The sequence below is a fragment of the Talpa occidentalis genome, unplaced genomic scaffold, assembly GCF_014898055.3.
Source record: "Talpa occidentalis isolate TD23 unplaced genomic scaffold, MPIMG_talOcc4v2.1 talOcc4.16, whole genome shotgun sequence".
Lineage (NCBI taxonomy): Eukaryota > Metazoa > Chordata > Mammalia > Eulipotyphla > Talpidae > Talpa > Talpa occidentalis.
The window spans coordinates 57,302,340-57,316,953 of record NW_023601653.1 but is presented as its reverse complement, the minus strand read 5'-3'; the positions used below and the strand labels follow the sequence as shown (position 1 = coordinate 57,316,953).

General features: G+C 33.5%; 1 protein-coding gene across 1 annotated transcript in view; it reads left to right on the top strand.

The window, feature by feature from the left end:
* PIK3C2G (phosphatidylinositol-4-phosphate 3-kinase catalytic subunit type 2 gamma) overlaps nucleotides 1–14,614 on the top strand; it is a 312,676-nt gene that overhangs the window by 241,876 nt on the left and 56,186 nt on the right. The window contains exons 27-28 of the mRNA XM_054696764.1: nucleotides 313–434; nucleotides 3,715–3,823. Coding sequence (XP_054552739.1) covers nucleotides 313–434; nucleotides 3,715–3,823 — 231 coding nt within the window. The remainder of the gene's footprint in view (nucleotides 1–312; nucleotides 435–3,714; nucleotides 3,824–14,614) is intronic.

The following is a 14,614-nucleotide window of genomic DNA, read 5'->3' as shown; positions in this document are numbered from 1 at the left end:
CACATCAAAGAAACAGTTCCTGCCCTATGGTAGAATATAAATCCAGAGCTAATAAAAGTATATATATATATAAAAAAAAAAACTCTAACAATACCGTAGAGAGTAGGCAGTCTGTTCCCAGTACTTAAGATTATGGTGTATGTTACTGTGTTTATAAGCAATTTTTGCCTTTCCAAATTGCATCTCTTAGTTTTGTGATAATTTTTTAGCAGAAAGGTTATTGATTTGTTTATTTTACATGAAACCAGACTTTAGAACATATCACAGGTTGATAATGACATCTTTTGATTTGTGTCTATTTATTTTCTGCAGCTATATCTTATCCAGGTGACACACAGCAACAATGAAAGAAGTTTGACAGAAAAATCATTTGACCAGTTTTCAAAACTTCACAGCCACCTTCAGAAGCAGTTTGCATCTTTGATTCTCCCAGAGTAAGACACTGTCCTCCTCCTTGAACATAAGGGAAAATTAGGGTTATGGGATTTCTAATTGTGTGCAACACAGCATTCTGACTCCAAAGCCACTGAACCTATTCCAGCAAAGTCTATATTGCTGTGGGAGTAAGGAACCTTTCATCACTTAAAATGAGTTTTGCAACTTTCTGTTTGCTTCTAGACATTGATATTATGGGCAGAAAAGAATTCAGAACTGATTTCATTTTTTACCAGTTATCAGCTAATTATTTTCTTTGCCTGTTTAAATTTTTTAGTTTTTTTCTATTAAAAAAAAGTGAAATTGAAAATATAGCACAAAATCAAATAAATCGATTTTTTGGCATATAACTGCAATAAAAAGCTGATATGTTTATTTGCAGTCCCTGAGAAACATTAAATTTATTATCATCAATTAGTACTTTAGTAAAATTAGTTATTCAAATCCCTGTCATTGTCATTATTAACTTTGATTTGCATTATATAAATTTAATTTGTTACATTCATTCTGAAGCAATCTTAAAAGCCATTGCTTTCTTTCATTTTATAATGGAAAAAATATTAAACATAAGAGAACTAAATATACAGTGAAAATAACTTCAGTTCAAGTAATCCTTCCAAAATTCATCACACAGAACAAGTCAAATTCAGGTCACAGACTTTAGTGAACAAGTGTTTATCTTGACTTACAAAGGTGATCTTCCCAGAAATTGTGATATCGCACTTGTTACTGTATCTATCTTAGGATTTTTGGTAAATAGATGGTCCGTTAATAAGGCGAATGTCCTTACCTAACTTGAAATGTTTTATTTGTGAGTTTTTGCTAGACTTTCAGGATTTAGTCATTTTCCAAACATAAACAAGGCAAAGTTATGAATGGATTGCGTTTGCTGTGAAATATGAATATTAGTCAGTAGCAGTTCACATTGATGAAAATCTAGGTGTCACAGAGACATTGTAATACAGATGATGTAAACACTGAGAATTCAACAAGTAATTGCATGCTCAAGAGAGTGAGCTAGGAGGAATATTGCTGTGAGACCTTTAAAAGAATCATCAGCTTTAAGAGTTGCCAAAAAAAAAAACAACAACCCACTAGCATGACAAAAAAGAAATTCAAGGTTTGCCTGCAAATATTGAGTTCAACATTAGTGACTGCCATCATACCATACTAATTAATGATTTAAAAGTATAAATTAATCCTTGTTAAATGTCCTCTGGCTTTCAAAAAACCTCCTTTTTCTACTTTTATATTTCTAATATAAACAAAACTTGTAAAACATTAAAAATGTTGATACCTCTTTCCATATACACATTTCTCTAGATTCTCAGCTTTAATTAGGATTCTGCTTTGCTCAACAATTGCTGCCTGGTAATGGTACCTACGTTGATTTTAAAGGGATTCAAGCAGTGTGTAAAAGGGAGGAACATTTAATCCTATGTGCCCTCAACAGTATCTGTATGCTGACATTCCCAAAGGAACTATGGTTTACAGCAATGCATATAAATGAAGGATAAGGGCAAGATTTCCTCTGACTCCTAAATTTACTGAGAGAGAAGTGCTGTGAGGTTGATGTAAACTCCATCTGGAAAATATAACACAAAGAGTAAAATTCCATTTAGCAACAGTACATAACAGTGGTCTTCATTTTTGAGCTATTTGTTCCTCAAAGTACCTTCCAAGATAACACAGGCATGAAAATCTTCCTTAAAATTAATGATCCTTAAAAAATTAACCGGCTTGAGAAGGTCGATTTCCTGTCTTTCTTTACTTTCACCATTGCTCTTCTTCCAACCATCCAGAATCTTATATTGGTACATTGTCCCAATGAGTGAAAAACCAAGGATCAGACAAAAGCACAAATCAAATTAGTTGTTTTGGTATTGAGAAAATGAATTCCTCTACTAAGCAGGTATCAAATTTGTTTGCAAGTCAGGTGTTTCAAAGTCTTTGTTGTGAACAAAATTGAGGGAGGACATGATGGAATTGTCAGATAAAAGATCATTCATAATAATTTTAAAGAAATAATTGCTATGCTATATTTACATGTAACTCTGAAAACATTTCCAACAATTGAATGATTTGACTATAGCTGAATTCCTCAATTCTTATGTACTTACTTTTAAGAAAAAAAAATTGTAGTACATCATGTAAAAAATAACTAGGGAATAGCATCGACATCGAACACCATTTTATTCTATCAGTAAGAAAATTAATCCAAAGATATACAAATTAATATTTTAAACCAGCCCAGCCCAATCCATTATTTTATCAAATGCTTGTATATGTTTTGACTAATTGTGTATGGTACTAATTTTTATAATTAGTAAGTTTTATAATTTGTTATTTTATAATAACTAAGTATGGATAAAAAGTGTAATACTTTAAGCCTTAGAGTAGCAAAACACCTTTTAAAATAGCATGTCAATTATTTACATATAAAAAGCACACAATTTTGAACTTCCCTGACATCTCCAACAAGAATTAGTGGATGGGTGGCCTATAGTTGTCACATACTTGAGTGTGTTTCCTGGCAACATTTCACTGCTCCCTATGTACCTTTCTCCAGGGAAAGGTCTCACGAAAGATGCAGAAGTATGAAGGAAGTAGTAACAAGAAGCTAGGCAGGAAATGTCACTATGAGTTCTTGATAGGACGTATTTAACCATCTTATCAGAGCCATAGCATGTATTGTCAAATGCTAGTCATTAACAGATCATCCCACTCAATGATTTGTCTTCACATCTAGCCCATCAAGATGAATCATTAGCTAGGACAGAGAAAGTTCTGGAAGTCACACTCCCTGGGAAATTGCTACTTTGTTCCAAAAGACTTAGACCAGATGAAAGCATTTGTCACTTGGTAAAATGTTTAATATGGTTAGTGTAAAAATGTCTCTAGTGAATCCAGAAAAAGCAATACAATCTGACCTTCTTGGAAAATTATGAATCATTAACTTCAGACAGTATTCATTAAACCCCCCGCATGTATTTAAAAGACAAAATGTGTGGTCTGCCACTAGTACAGTAAGAGGAGGATATATATTAATTTAATATGTTAAATTAAATTAGCATGAAAATCAATGACAGTTAAAATATCACAAGTGACCATAACCATGTAATGAAACTCTCACAATTAATCTTGTGTTATATGTGGTTTTCAAAAATATTTTCATTGGCCCTTTCATCTGATGCAGCTGTAAGTTCATATGCAATCCTCACATGCAGATACAAATTTTCAAACTAACGAAGACATACTTTTTGTTTTCTCTTAAAACAGGTTTCCTCATTGGTGGCACTTACCTTTTACAAATTCAGATCATAAAAGATTCAGAGATCTAAACCATTACATGGAACAGATATTAAATGGACCATATGAAGTTGCAAATGTATGTTTACTTTTATATTTTCATATAGAATATCAACTAGTTAATGAATTGTTACTAGAAGTATTTAAAATACTTTACAATACTATTTTGTTAGTTGCACATGCACTCAACAAGTGTGCATGCCTCAAATGTGTAGGATCCCTGAACAGGAAACTAGACCAAGAGGGTGGAGAAGCTCAGTCTCAAATGACTTGCAGAAATATATGATTCATGGACTACTTGTGCTATTAATGTGTCCTGGCATCTTAGAGGAGTACAAATTACTTCTGCTGTGATAAGATTTCAGGGAAAAGTGAGCATCTAAACTAGGTCTCTAACACTGGGTAGGATTTATTAGAGTTGGCCTTAGGAAGTGTTTTGAGTAGAACCAAATCACATAGGAAAGGTCACAGTAAAAAATAAGGAAGGGATTTTATTAGATTTCTGTTGCTGCTGTGACAAATTGCCACAAAACTGGTAACTTAAAACAACACAAATCTATTTTCTTTCAGTTCTGAAGGTCAGCAGTCTGCAAATGGGTCTTATGAGGACTAAACTACGGGTGTTAGCTGACTGGCCCTTTCTAAAGACTGAGGAAAAAAATGATTTCCTTGCCTTTTTCAACTTTTAGAGGCTACCTGCAATCCTTGGCTTGTGCCACTTTCCCCCATGGTACACTCCAACCTCTGCCTTATATCTCCTTCTCTGACACTCACTCTAACCCTCCTGGTATACTTTGGCTCACCTGGATAATCCAGATAGTATCACCACTTCAAGACTCTTAATTTTATCTGCAAAACCCCTTTTGTCATGTAAGGTAATAAAGTCTCAGGTTCTGGGGATTAGGATGTGGACCTTTTTGGAGTGCCATTATCTTATCTTCCACAGGGATTTTGAAAAAAGTGTAGTTGGATCTCAGCATTCTTGTGAGAAAGCTTTGAGAGGAAGATTGACATCAACAAGGAGGTAGGGGTAGGTTGTCCAGAACGAAAGACAAGCTTTAAAGGGTAGTAAGGAACCAAAAGCAGTAAGAATAACAATGTCCCTCACCACTCTGGGAGATAGTTTTTATTTTTTAGCCTTTCAGATTGCAAAAATAACACATATCCAGAAAATCTACAAAGGAAAATTAGACAGTTAAAGGATTAATTAATGAGGGAACACCTATGTAACCACATGATAGTTTAAAAACAGTAAGAAGAATGTATGTCCCCTCATCACAAACACAGTACTTCATGACTTCCAACTTAGATTAGAAAAAAACAGAGGGGCTTGCATTTTCTCTGCTGTATTCTTTGATAGGAATACATGACCATTCATTTGTAGATTCCTCTCTACAGACATTTGGAATATTTTCAATGTGGGGTTATTACAAGTAATGTTATCGGCCTTCTGTTATATAAATGTCTCCTAATTCACTCATATACCTAGGTTCATATACCTAGGAGTAGAATTTCTGGATTAGAGAATATGCTTCAACATTATATGTAATGACCAATTTACTTACAATGAATAAGTGTTCCAGTTTTCCACAATCTTGTCAATGTTTGGTATTTTCAATCTTTTTAATTAGGACCACTCTGGAGAATGTGGATCTCATCACATTTTGAGTTTATATTATCCCTGAAATAAGACTGAACATATTTTAATATGCTGTTTGGATATTCTCTTTGGTGGAGCACAGTTCATGTCTCTTATTTTCGACTCTATGAGAGGCTGGCCTCAAATATTTCTCCCCTAAAATATCCTCAAAATTTTCAGAATCAACAATATGTTGGCCCCATATAAAAGGCATTCTTGCTTTTCCCCCTACTCTAGAAAAGTTTATATAGAAGTAATCTTATTTTTTTTAATTGGGAACCCATCTAGGTCTGGAGATTCAATTGAATTAAGAATTATAGGACAGATCACATTTAAATCACATTTTCAATTTTTTTCTTGGGTCTATTTATTATATTATAGTTGTCCAGAAATTTGTGCTAGTTTTCTAGTATAAAGTTATTTGTAGCATACTCTGATATGCTTCTAACATTTATAGGATCTGAGGAGATGAACAGGCTTCCATTTTACACCTATGTCATTTCCTGTTCAGTTTTTCCAGAGGGCAATGAAATTTACAAATCCTTGACTAAGAATAAAATGAGGGATGTATTGACCTCTCAGTTGTATTTTTTTGTATTTAATAAATTTTGATCTTTAATTATTCCCTTTCTTCTGTTCCTTATAATTTGCTCTTCTATTTATAACACCCACAGATAGTTACTTGTTTATTTTCAACTTGTCTACACTTACACATTCAAAATTCTAAATCCTCTTTGTAATCAAGATTTAATTGCACCTCACAAGTTGTTATATACAATATTATATTTTCTGTCAAAATATTTATAAAATTCTCTGTGATTTCTCCTGTGACTATGGATTATTTTTCTATTCAACTTACTTGAGTTGTATATACTATACTATGTATCTATGTATTCATAAATTTTATTCTATTAATATTGTTGTTTTATGCAAGCAATATTTGTTTAATCCTTCCATATATCTCATTTTTGCTGCATCCAGTTCTGACTTCCCATGAGATTGCATTCCCTCTGTCTGAAGAACACCACTTACTAGTTCCTTGAATATGAACTTACTGCTGACAAAATCTATAAATTTGTATTTGCTGACAAGATTTACTTTACCTCCTATTGGAGGATAATTTTGCTGACTATAGTATTTGGATAGCAATGACTTTATTTTAAAAACTTTAAAGCTATCATTTCATTGTCTTCCAGTCTCCACTGGAATCTAGAATCCATCTGTTATCATCATTGCATCTCTAAAAGTATTTTTTCTATTTTCTTTATTTGCCTTTAATATTTTCCTTCTCATCTTTAGTTTTCTGCTGTTTCATGTTAATGTGCTCGGACATGACACTGTTTCATTTATTGTGCTCAAGCTTTAATGTTTCTTGAATTTGTGCCATGTTGACTTTCGTCAGTTTTGGGGACATTCTCAGTCATTTCACTTCAATTATTTTACACATTTCCTCTCTCATCTTTTTCTGAGACTGGAATCACATATATGTTAATCCTTGCCACTGTAGCCCCTGTGTCTCACACCTTTCCTCTTGTTTTATCCTCCATGACTTAATTCTGAAAAGTTTCTTGTAACCGATCCTTCTGGGTTATTTAACTTCTGTTTGTGACTAATATACTGTTAAATCCCACCCTTTGAGTTCTTCATTTCAAATATTATAACATCTAGTGTTAAAATTTCCATTTTATTTCTTTGATGAAAATTGTCATTTTAATGATTTCTTAGGAACTAATAAGCTAGCTATTTTTAAGTCTTCCTAACAACTCCAATATGGAGCCCAATGCATGTTTCTATTGCCTAGTGTTTCTGCTGGTTTTCAATCATATATGCTTATTACCTTGTGAGCCTGGTTATTTTTCTTTTAATATGGCCAGATACTGTACGGCAAAGTGCTTTGCAGAAATAATTGGAGGTCTATGTTGCTATTACCCCAATTTAGAGAATTGGCTAGCAATATGCCTATTGTTGACTGACCTATGAGTAACTAACAGAAGCACTTTAAATTACTGCCTCTACTATGGGTTCCTGATTAAAATATTGGAAACCTCCTTCTTTCCCCCTTCATCTTTGTGGTCCTGATAGTGCACCTTAACTAGGCTACTAATATGCTATTACTGGACTCTGAAGCCTTGATCAAATGCTGTTAGCACATGGGTTATACTTTGACCTAAGAAACACATATATAATATGCATATACAGACACATGTTAAAGTTAGAGGCATTGTAACAGGACAATAACTGACCCCATAACTGGGACTTATAAATGGTCAAAGAACCCTGTTTTCTTTTTGCTGCTAATATAACAACCTTGGAGCTTAGGATTAATTCTGTAATCATGGTTTGAATTTTTTTAACTTACATGCTGTGTATCAGTATATGTTAAGAAATACCTGTTGAAATTTAAACTTATGGTATATTAAGGATTATAGTCACAATTGTGTTCTAACTGTGCAGCAGCACTGATTCAGGATGTTGACTTTGGTAATACTATGCTTGGGATAATACTTTGGGTAACTGGAGTAATGCTATGGCTTGGGTAATACTATGGATATTTGGATAATACTATGAGTAATACTGGGATTTGTTGGTGAATAGGCCCATCTAAGAGAAGACAGTCCCCAATTCAGATCACAGGGCTACTAAGGATTATGGGGTGGAGGGAAGAGCTGGAATTGTCAAGAGTGACTGCACTAAATTGCAGATAGTTAAGAATAAGAGGTGAAGCATTCAAGTCTCTGCCCTCCCTTCCTATGACCAGTGGTTCTTGAAGCACAGTTCCTGGACTGTGCTCAGGATCCTATAAGAATGCAGTTTTTTACCCCATCCTAGATCTACTAAATCAGACACTTGAGATATGGCCCAGCAGTCTGTGTTTTGCTGAGGTCTCCTAGGTGTTGATAAACACATAATGTTGGAAAACCACAACTTTAGATGATGGACAATTTATCACCCTACCTCTTTTTACCCCAATGTAACCAGGGTCAGACATTGGCCTACATTACAGTAGGGCCTCACTTATTTTTGATTATTGGTTTTTACCAAGTATGTACTCAAGAATATTTTACTACATTATTATTTCCAGGTTGGTAATCACTCAGCTGAAAACACTGCTTGTATCAAAGACAAGCGCTTGCGCACTTTAGGAGGTTCCGTTAACTCAGTTCTGAGTGAGGCAAGAAGATATCCCAGACTTGTGGCATTCAGGTTGTTATTAAAAGACAAATAGGATTTAATAAATAGAAAGTGGGGAAAATATGTGCTAGACAAAGGAAACTGCAAGGAAAAAGTACCTATTCCATTGACATGCTTTCATCTTGTTTCAGAGTTTAAAGAATTCATTGAATACATTCACTCCATTGTTACTCATGTAACAATGTTACTCATTGTTACTCATGTATAGCACAGTTACAATTTCATCAATATTTAATATTTTAAATGACTTGTAACAGAATTGTTAGTATATATTAATAAATGGGATTTGTGTTGCTTTTTAAAACCTAAGGGATGGAAAATTTGCCTCTGAAAAGTATTTAGCAGTGGTCTCAATTTATTTATTCTTATATCTTACCCGGTTTTGTTTTTTTTAAAAGAAATTAGCTCACACTTCCAAAACATATTATCTACATATATGTGTTATACATGAACTACTACACTAACAGATGATAAAGGTTTTAAAATTTCTAGGGAAAAAAACCCAAAGTTTGAAAAAGTTTAAATGTTAAAAAATAAGTATTAATGTAATTTTTACATTTCCCCCTTACGCTCTAGTATGTCATCCCACAAGAACCTCATAAAAAATACCTCTTGCTTGGAGAGACTGATCTTGAGAGGCCTGACAGCTGCCAGCTGAGAGACAGGCACCACTGGCCACCCAGTGCCAAGTCCAGCAACACGGCCAGGCGTGGCTCTCAGGGGTGTGCACTCATAATGCACTGGGTCACATTTGCAGACCTCAGAAAGCTCTCTCACAGCACATTGACAGTAGGTGGTTATGAGGAAAGGGAAAAAATGAACAATATATGTTCACAGGAACAGAACCAGGGAAACTGAGAACAACAGGGAAACTGAGAACAAAGATGTAAAATAATTGTTGAAAACTATGTTAGGTACTGGGAAAGCTACTCTAAAAATGATTATGGAAAGATATATTGATGAATTCAGATATTGTATTTTACATACTATGGATGGTATCTTTTGAATATATCTGGTCTATGTCTCAATCAGTGAGTAATGGGAAATGAGTTATAGCAAAGCCTTTTCTGCTCCACAAAAATCGAAGCAACTTAAATTTATTTCATTGGGTTTCAAGTGGTTTTTACATATTCAGGAATATAGAATGTGACATGACCTTTACTAACTTGGTGACCTTTACTACCTGACATTCTCTGAAAGTCACATCCACTCACATACCCTATAGTTAAGGACCACATGGGTCTGGCAGGACTATGAGGGAATGTGCTGAGGATGGTGAATGGGATCGTTATCTTCGCATGACAGGGCTGCCTTAATGATTATGCTAAAGCTGTTTTAAAGATTATCTCTTTTAGGGACAATTGACAAAATGTCTAATAGACAGATATTGAAGTGCCAAGTGGAGCGGCTTCTGATTCCCACTCCTAGAATGAATAAAGTCTGTCTTCACATGGCAGCTTCAATAAGCTTTCCAAGGTGTCTGCTCCCAGGATGGTTCACACACAAGTGGTAGCAGAGTACTGTTATGAGAGGGGAGAGCAAAGGAGTCAGGCATATATAGAGAGGGAAGAGCTACAAAAGTGCAGGTCAGCACAGCAAGGCTAGTGATCGAGGTCACCCATCACAATAGTTGCTGAACAGAGACACATCCACATTTGGTGATGTGCTAGCTTGAAATAGTACTGTAGAAGCCCCAAGAAGAGATATTTTTACTTTGTGCTGTTTTGCATCTCTATTCTTTAGTATCAGAGATGAGAAGGTTGAAGAAATTTCAGGCCTCATTCTGTTTTTATCTGGGGTAGATTAAGCTTCAAGATATAAGTGATGATATCAGATTTGATATCATCAAATCTGAGATATTATTATGAAATAACAGATCAGAGAAATGCTCTAAGTGAGAATATGCCAGTTTCTAGCCCTGGATTTTAGCCCCCAATTTGTCTAAGGATAGTCCCTTGAGGATAGCAGAGAAAACAGATTTTGTAGGTGTGCTTTATCCCAAAAGTAAAATCCTGGTGATTAATTTTATAGAATTTTTCAGTATTTAAAGTATAATAATTTATCTTCCTGAGATATAAAGCCTATATCTCATTTATTCCTTTGCCTTGTCTCTACTAAAAATAAATAAATAAAGCAGTGTTGGATTCACAAAAGCTAAGTCACCAAAGTTTAAATATGGATTGGAATACACTATTAGGGGCCACTCTGGAAAAGCATCTCGGCCACTCAATATATGTTTATTGATTGCCTACATTATATATTCTCTGGCTAGGGGTGCCAAATAGTACCTAGTGATCAATCATCTTAGGATAACTTGGGGAGGTTTTAAAAAGTATGTTCTGAGGCCCCATGCTCAGAGAAGCTGGTTCTATAAGTGAAAGGTGATATCTTGCTATCTGTGTTGTTTTTTGAAGAACTTAAGTTTTTTCAGATGCTCAGTCAGGTTTGGGAAATTCTACTCTAGCAAGATGAATCACATATGATTGCTATTCTAAGGAGTTTACTGGTCTCAATATTTTGTCTTTGTTGATATGTATCAGGGCCCTCATAAAGACCTTCATAAATTCATACATTGGGTTTTCCTTTCCCTTATTCCTAAGGCACTTCATGGATCTTGGTACAACTCGCATTATGTGGATTATAGAGTTACAGAACAATAATAATTTCACAGGGATATCATCAAATTCTGGTTAGCATGAATAAAGAGTAAGACCTGACTAATCACATAGGTTTTCTGTGATATCTATTGTGATAAATTTTCAATTATCTTCAAATTGATTAATCAAAGTAAAAGTTTTTTTGTTTCTCCACACATTGTAGATGCTTCCCCAATTGTTAGTTTATATAGAAGAAATGAAAACTTATTTTAATATTAACTAAGGAAAACATTATTCACCTAGAAATCACATGATTTCAAAGTAAAACATTAAGATTTAAAAATTTTTGTATTATTGGTACAATTCTGCCCTTTCCTCATATATATTAACAAAGTATCTATAAAAATACTAAGATCTGTAAAGTCAGGGATGTAACATAAATACTTTTATTATTTCAAGTGATATGAATGACAGAGAAAGTTTTTGTACATACATATTTTTTGTTCTGATAAAATAAAAGATTTTAGGTAAATTTATAAATTTTATAATTAATGTCTCTGTGATGGGGTAATTCTCATCCCTGAAAAAATCCTCCTAAAAAGACTTTTCTTCTTTCATACTGTGCAGCTTGTAATAGCACAGTATGTGTATGGCAGAAATGCAAAAAATCCTATTATGTCTATATACTCAAGCTCACAGTCTATTTTTTGTTATGATACATTTACTTGTAACTATTTAAAAATACTTTATATCACTATGCATAAGTGTAAATATTTTCAAGTTTATATTAAACATTTACTAGATATTATGCTTGAAGAACTTGCAGTTGGTTGAAGAGGGGAAAATGGAGATTAAAACAATAGAATATATATTTTACTCTCAATGAATTTATAATATGGTAATAAATACAAACAGGAACATAAACAATCTTTGGCAATATGTGGGAAATGAGGAGGAAAGGAAGTAGAAGATGCAATTTGAATATGAAACTGAAAAACCTTAACTTGCTGAAATCAAAATATAACTATATGCCCTTCGAGGGTTTTCTCGGTTATAAGTCTTGCTCTTTGTGAAAGAAAGGAAAGGAAGAGGCTTCTAAAATGTACAGAATCAGGTATCAGAATTAAGTTAGAGAGCAAGTTCTTTGGGTATGGTGAAGTATTACCAGTGCTTTGGTAGTAGACCTGTGTAATAAAATACATTTGAATAGGTGAGAACCTGTACCTCTAATACATATACAGAGGTGTAAACCAATGTTACCTTAATAAAAAAAAGTTAATTAAAAATAAGACAAAGAGTAGCCTAGGTAAAGGGATGCCTGTAAATCTCTGAGATCACCCAACACATAAGCACACACATACACACACACATACACACAATCTGTTGATTAAAGCAGCAGACATAAATGAAGATAACACTGTACACTATGGTATTATCTCTTCTAGTGATGATGCAAGCATCAGTTTAGACATCCTTGTCCTTTTATACCTGATTATTACTTATCTTCACTCTCATCTCTGAAACTGATAGAAACTGCTCCTTCTTTCAATGTTTGTAGTTTCATTCTAAAAGTAAATTATAGTTGTGATAACAAAAATTATTTTGTTTCTTTAAATTTTATTGTGCTTTAGGTAGAATCATGTTGTGAAATAAATGAGATCTATATACAAAGCAGTATATATGTGTATAATAAAAATTACAGCAAATAATTACTGTACCTAAACAAACATGTACCCACATTTGAGTTTAGTTGACATATAAACAACTTTTTTAACACCGTTAAAGACATATTCATTGTGTATTTAGCTCTTATTATTTTTTCTTATCTCTATAAATTCTTTAAAATAAGGGGTGATATCACTTACAGCTTAAGCAATATTATTTCTTTAAAAACAGAAATCAAATGTCACAATAAATCAAAATGAATAAATCCTATCTTAATATTGAACATATGTTTCTTGTCCCTAGCTCTAAACCCAGATGTTAATTACATATGTCACTATGCTGCTCTTTTCCTATTTTAGAGCTGGCTAAGATTCCATTGCAGGCAGGATAAATGTCATATGTGTACCAACAGTAAAACCAAGATTATTTTTCAGAGTCTGGTAAAATTTTGATGACATTTTAGAAGCAGAAATATAAAATATTCTTTGGAAGTTCACTATTCTTCATAGTGTCATTCTTCCGTGTAACTCCAATACAAATACAGTGGGTTGAACTACATTAAAGACTGGACATTCTGACAAGCTGCTTTCTGAAAAAGGCAATAAAATGCAATTACTGTCCAACTTTGATTTAAAACTCTTATGGGAATTCATTTTTAAATTCACATTTTTATAGCATTTCATGATGTTTGAGAGAGATAGATTCAGCTTATTGTTTTAACTCACTAAAACTAAATCTTGTTGGCTGGCCAGTTAATAAATGGGACTTCTTAGTGAGTGTGCTGTTTTAAAGAAAAAATTGTTCTCAGTGCTATACTACATCTGATCTTTGCAAGTACTTTAACTCTCTGTAGTCTGAGAACAAGAATATGTTCATATCATAAAGGGAAAAATACTGAGGTGTTGAGCAACTTTGAATTGATCAACTTTCTCAAAAATCAATCATTTTAGATTACAAATGACTTAATATAATTGATAAACAAAATATTAATAAGAGCTCTGAAGTTAACAAAATATAAGCTGATACAGATTTTAACTAAAATTACTCAATTGGTTTTTAAATTTGATTTTTATTGACTAAATTTCTAATTTAAAAGCACGTTGTTAGACATTAAAATTTCCATATTAGTTAAATAAACATCTCTCTAGCAAAGAATGTATAGATATTACACAATAGAGCATTTAATACAACCTAATGCATTCAGGCTTGACCATTAATATCAAAGACCAAACATTTAGAGTCCCCAAAACAAATCCCAACTATTTATTAATCTAGCCACCAACTATAAAATGGTCTACATAGGAAGGATATTCAAAATATTTAACAATTTCCAGAGCACAGGCACTGGTGACCAGTCATAAAGACTGCCAGCCACCTGCATGGCCATATGAGCATGATTGGTTGAATTTTGCTATAGCAAAGAAAACTGTGGAAGGAGCAGGAGAGAGTGGAAGCAATCAGGAGTCTCAGTAAAAATTGTGAGACTTCTAAGCAGAGATGGCAGATGGAAACTTGAATAGCTTTAGTTGAAAGAAAAAGAGAGGATGGGAACATAGATATTTGTATTGTCAGTAATGATTGGTTTTCAAAACCATGAAACTGTAAAGATTGCTTAAAGTAAAAATGTAAACATAAAAGAGAAGTGGTCTGAGGATTAGAGCAGGCAGCACACCAATTTTCAAATTTGACACAATAGGAAAAATCAACAGAAGAGACAGAGAATAAGCAGCCTACTGGAATCTAGAAGAATATTGTTCTTGGAATTCTGAAGAAAAAA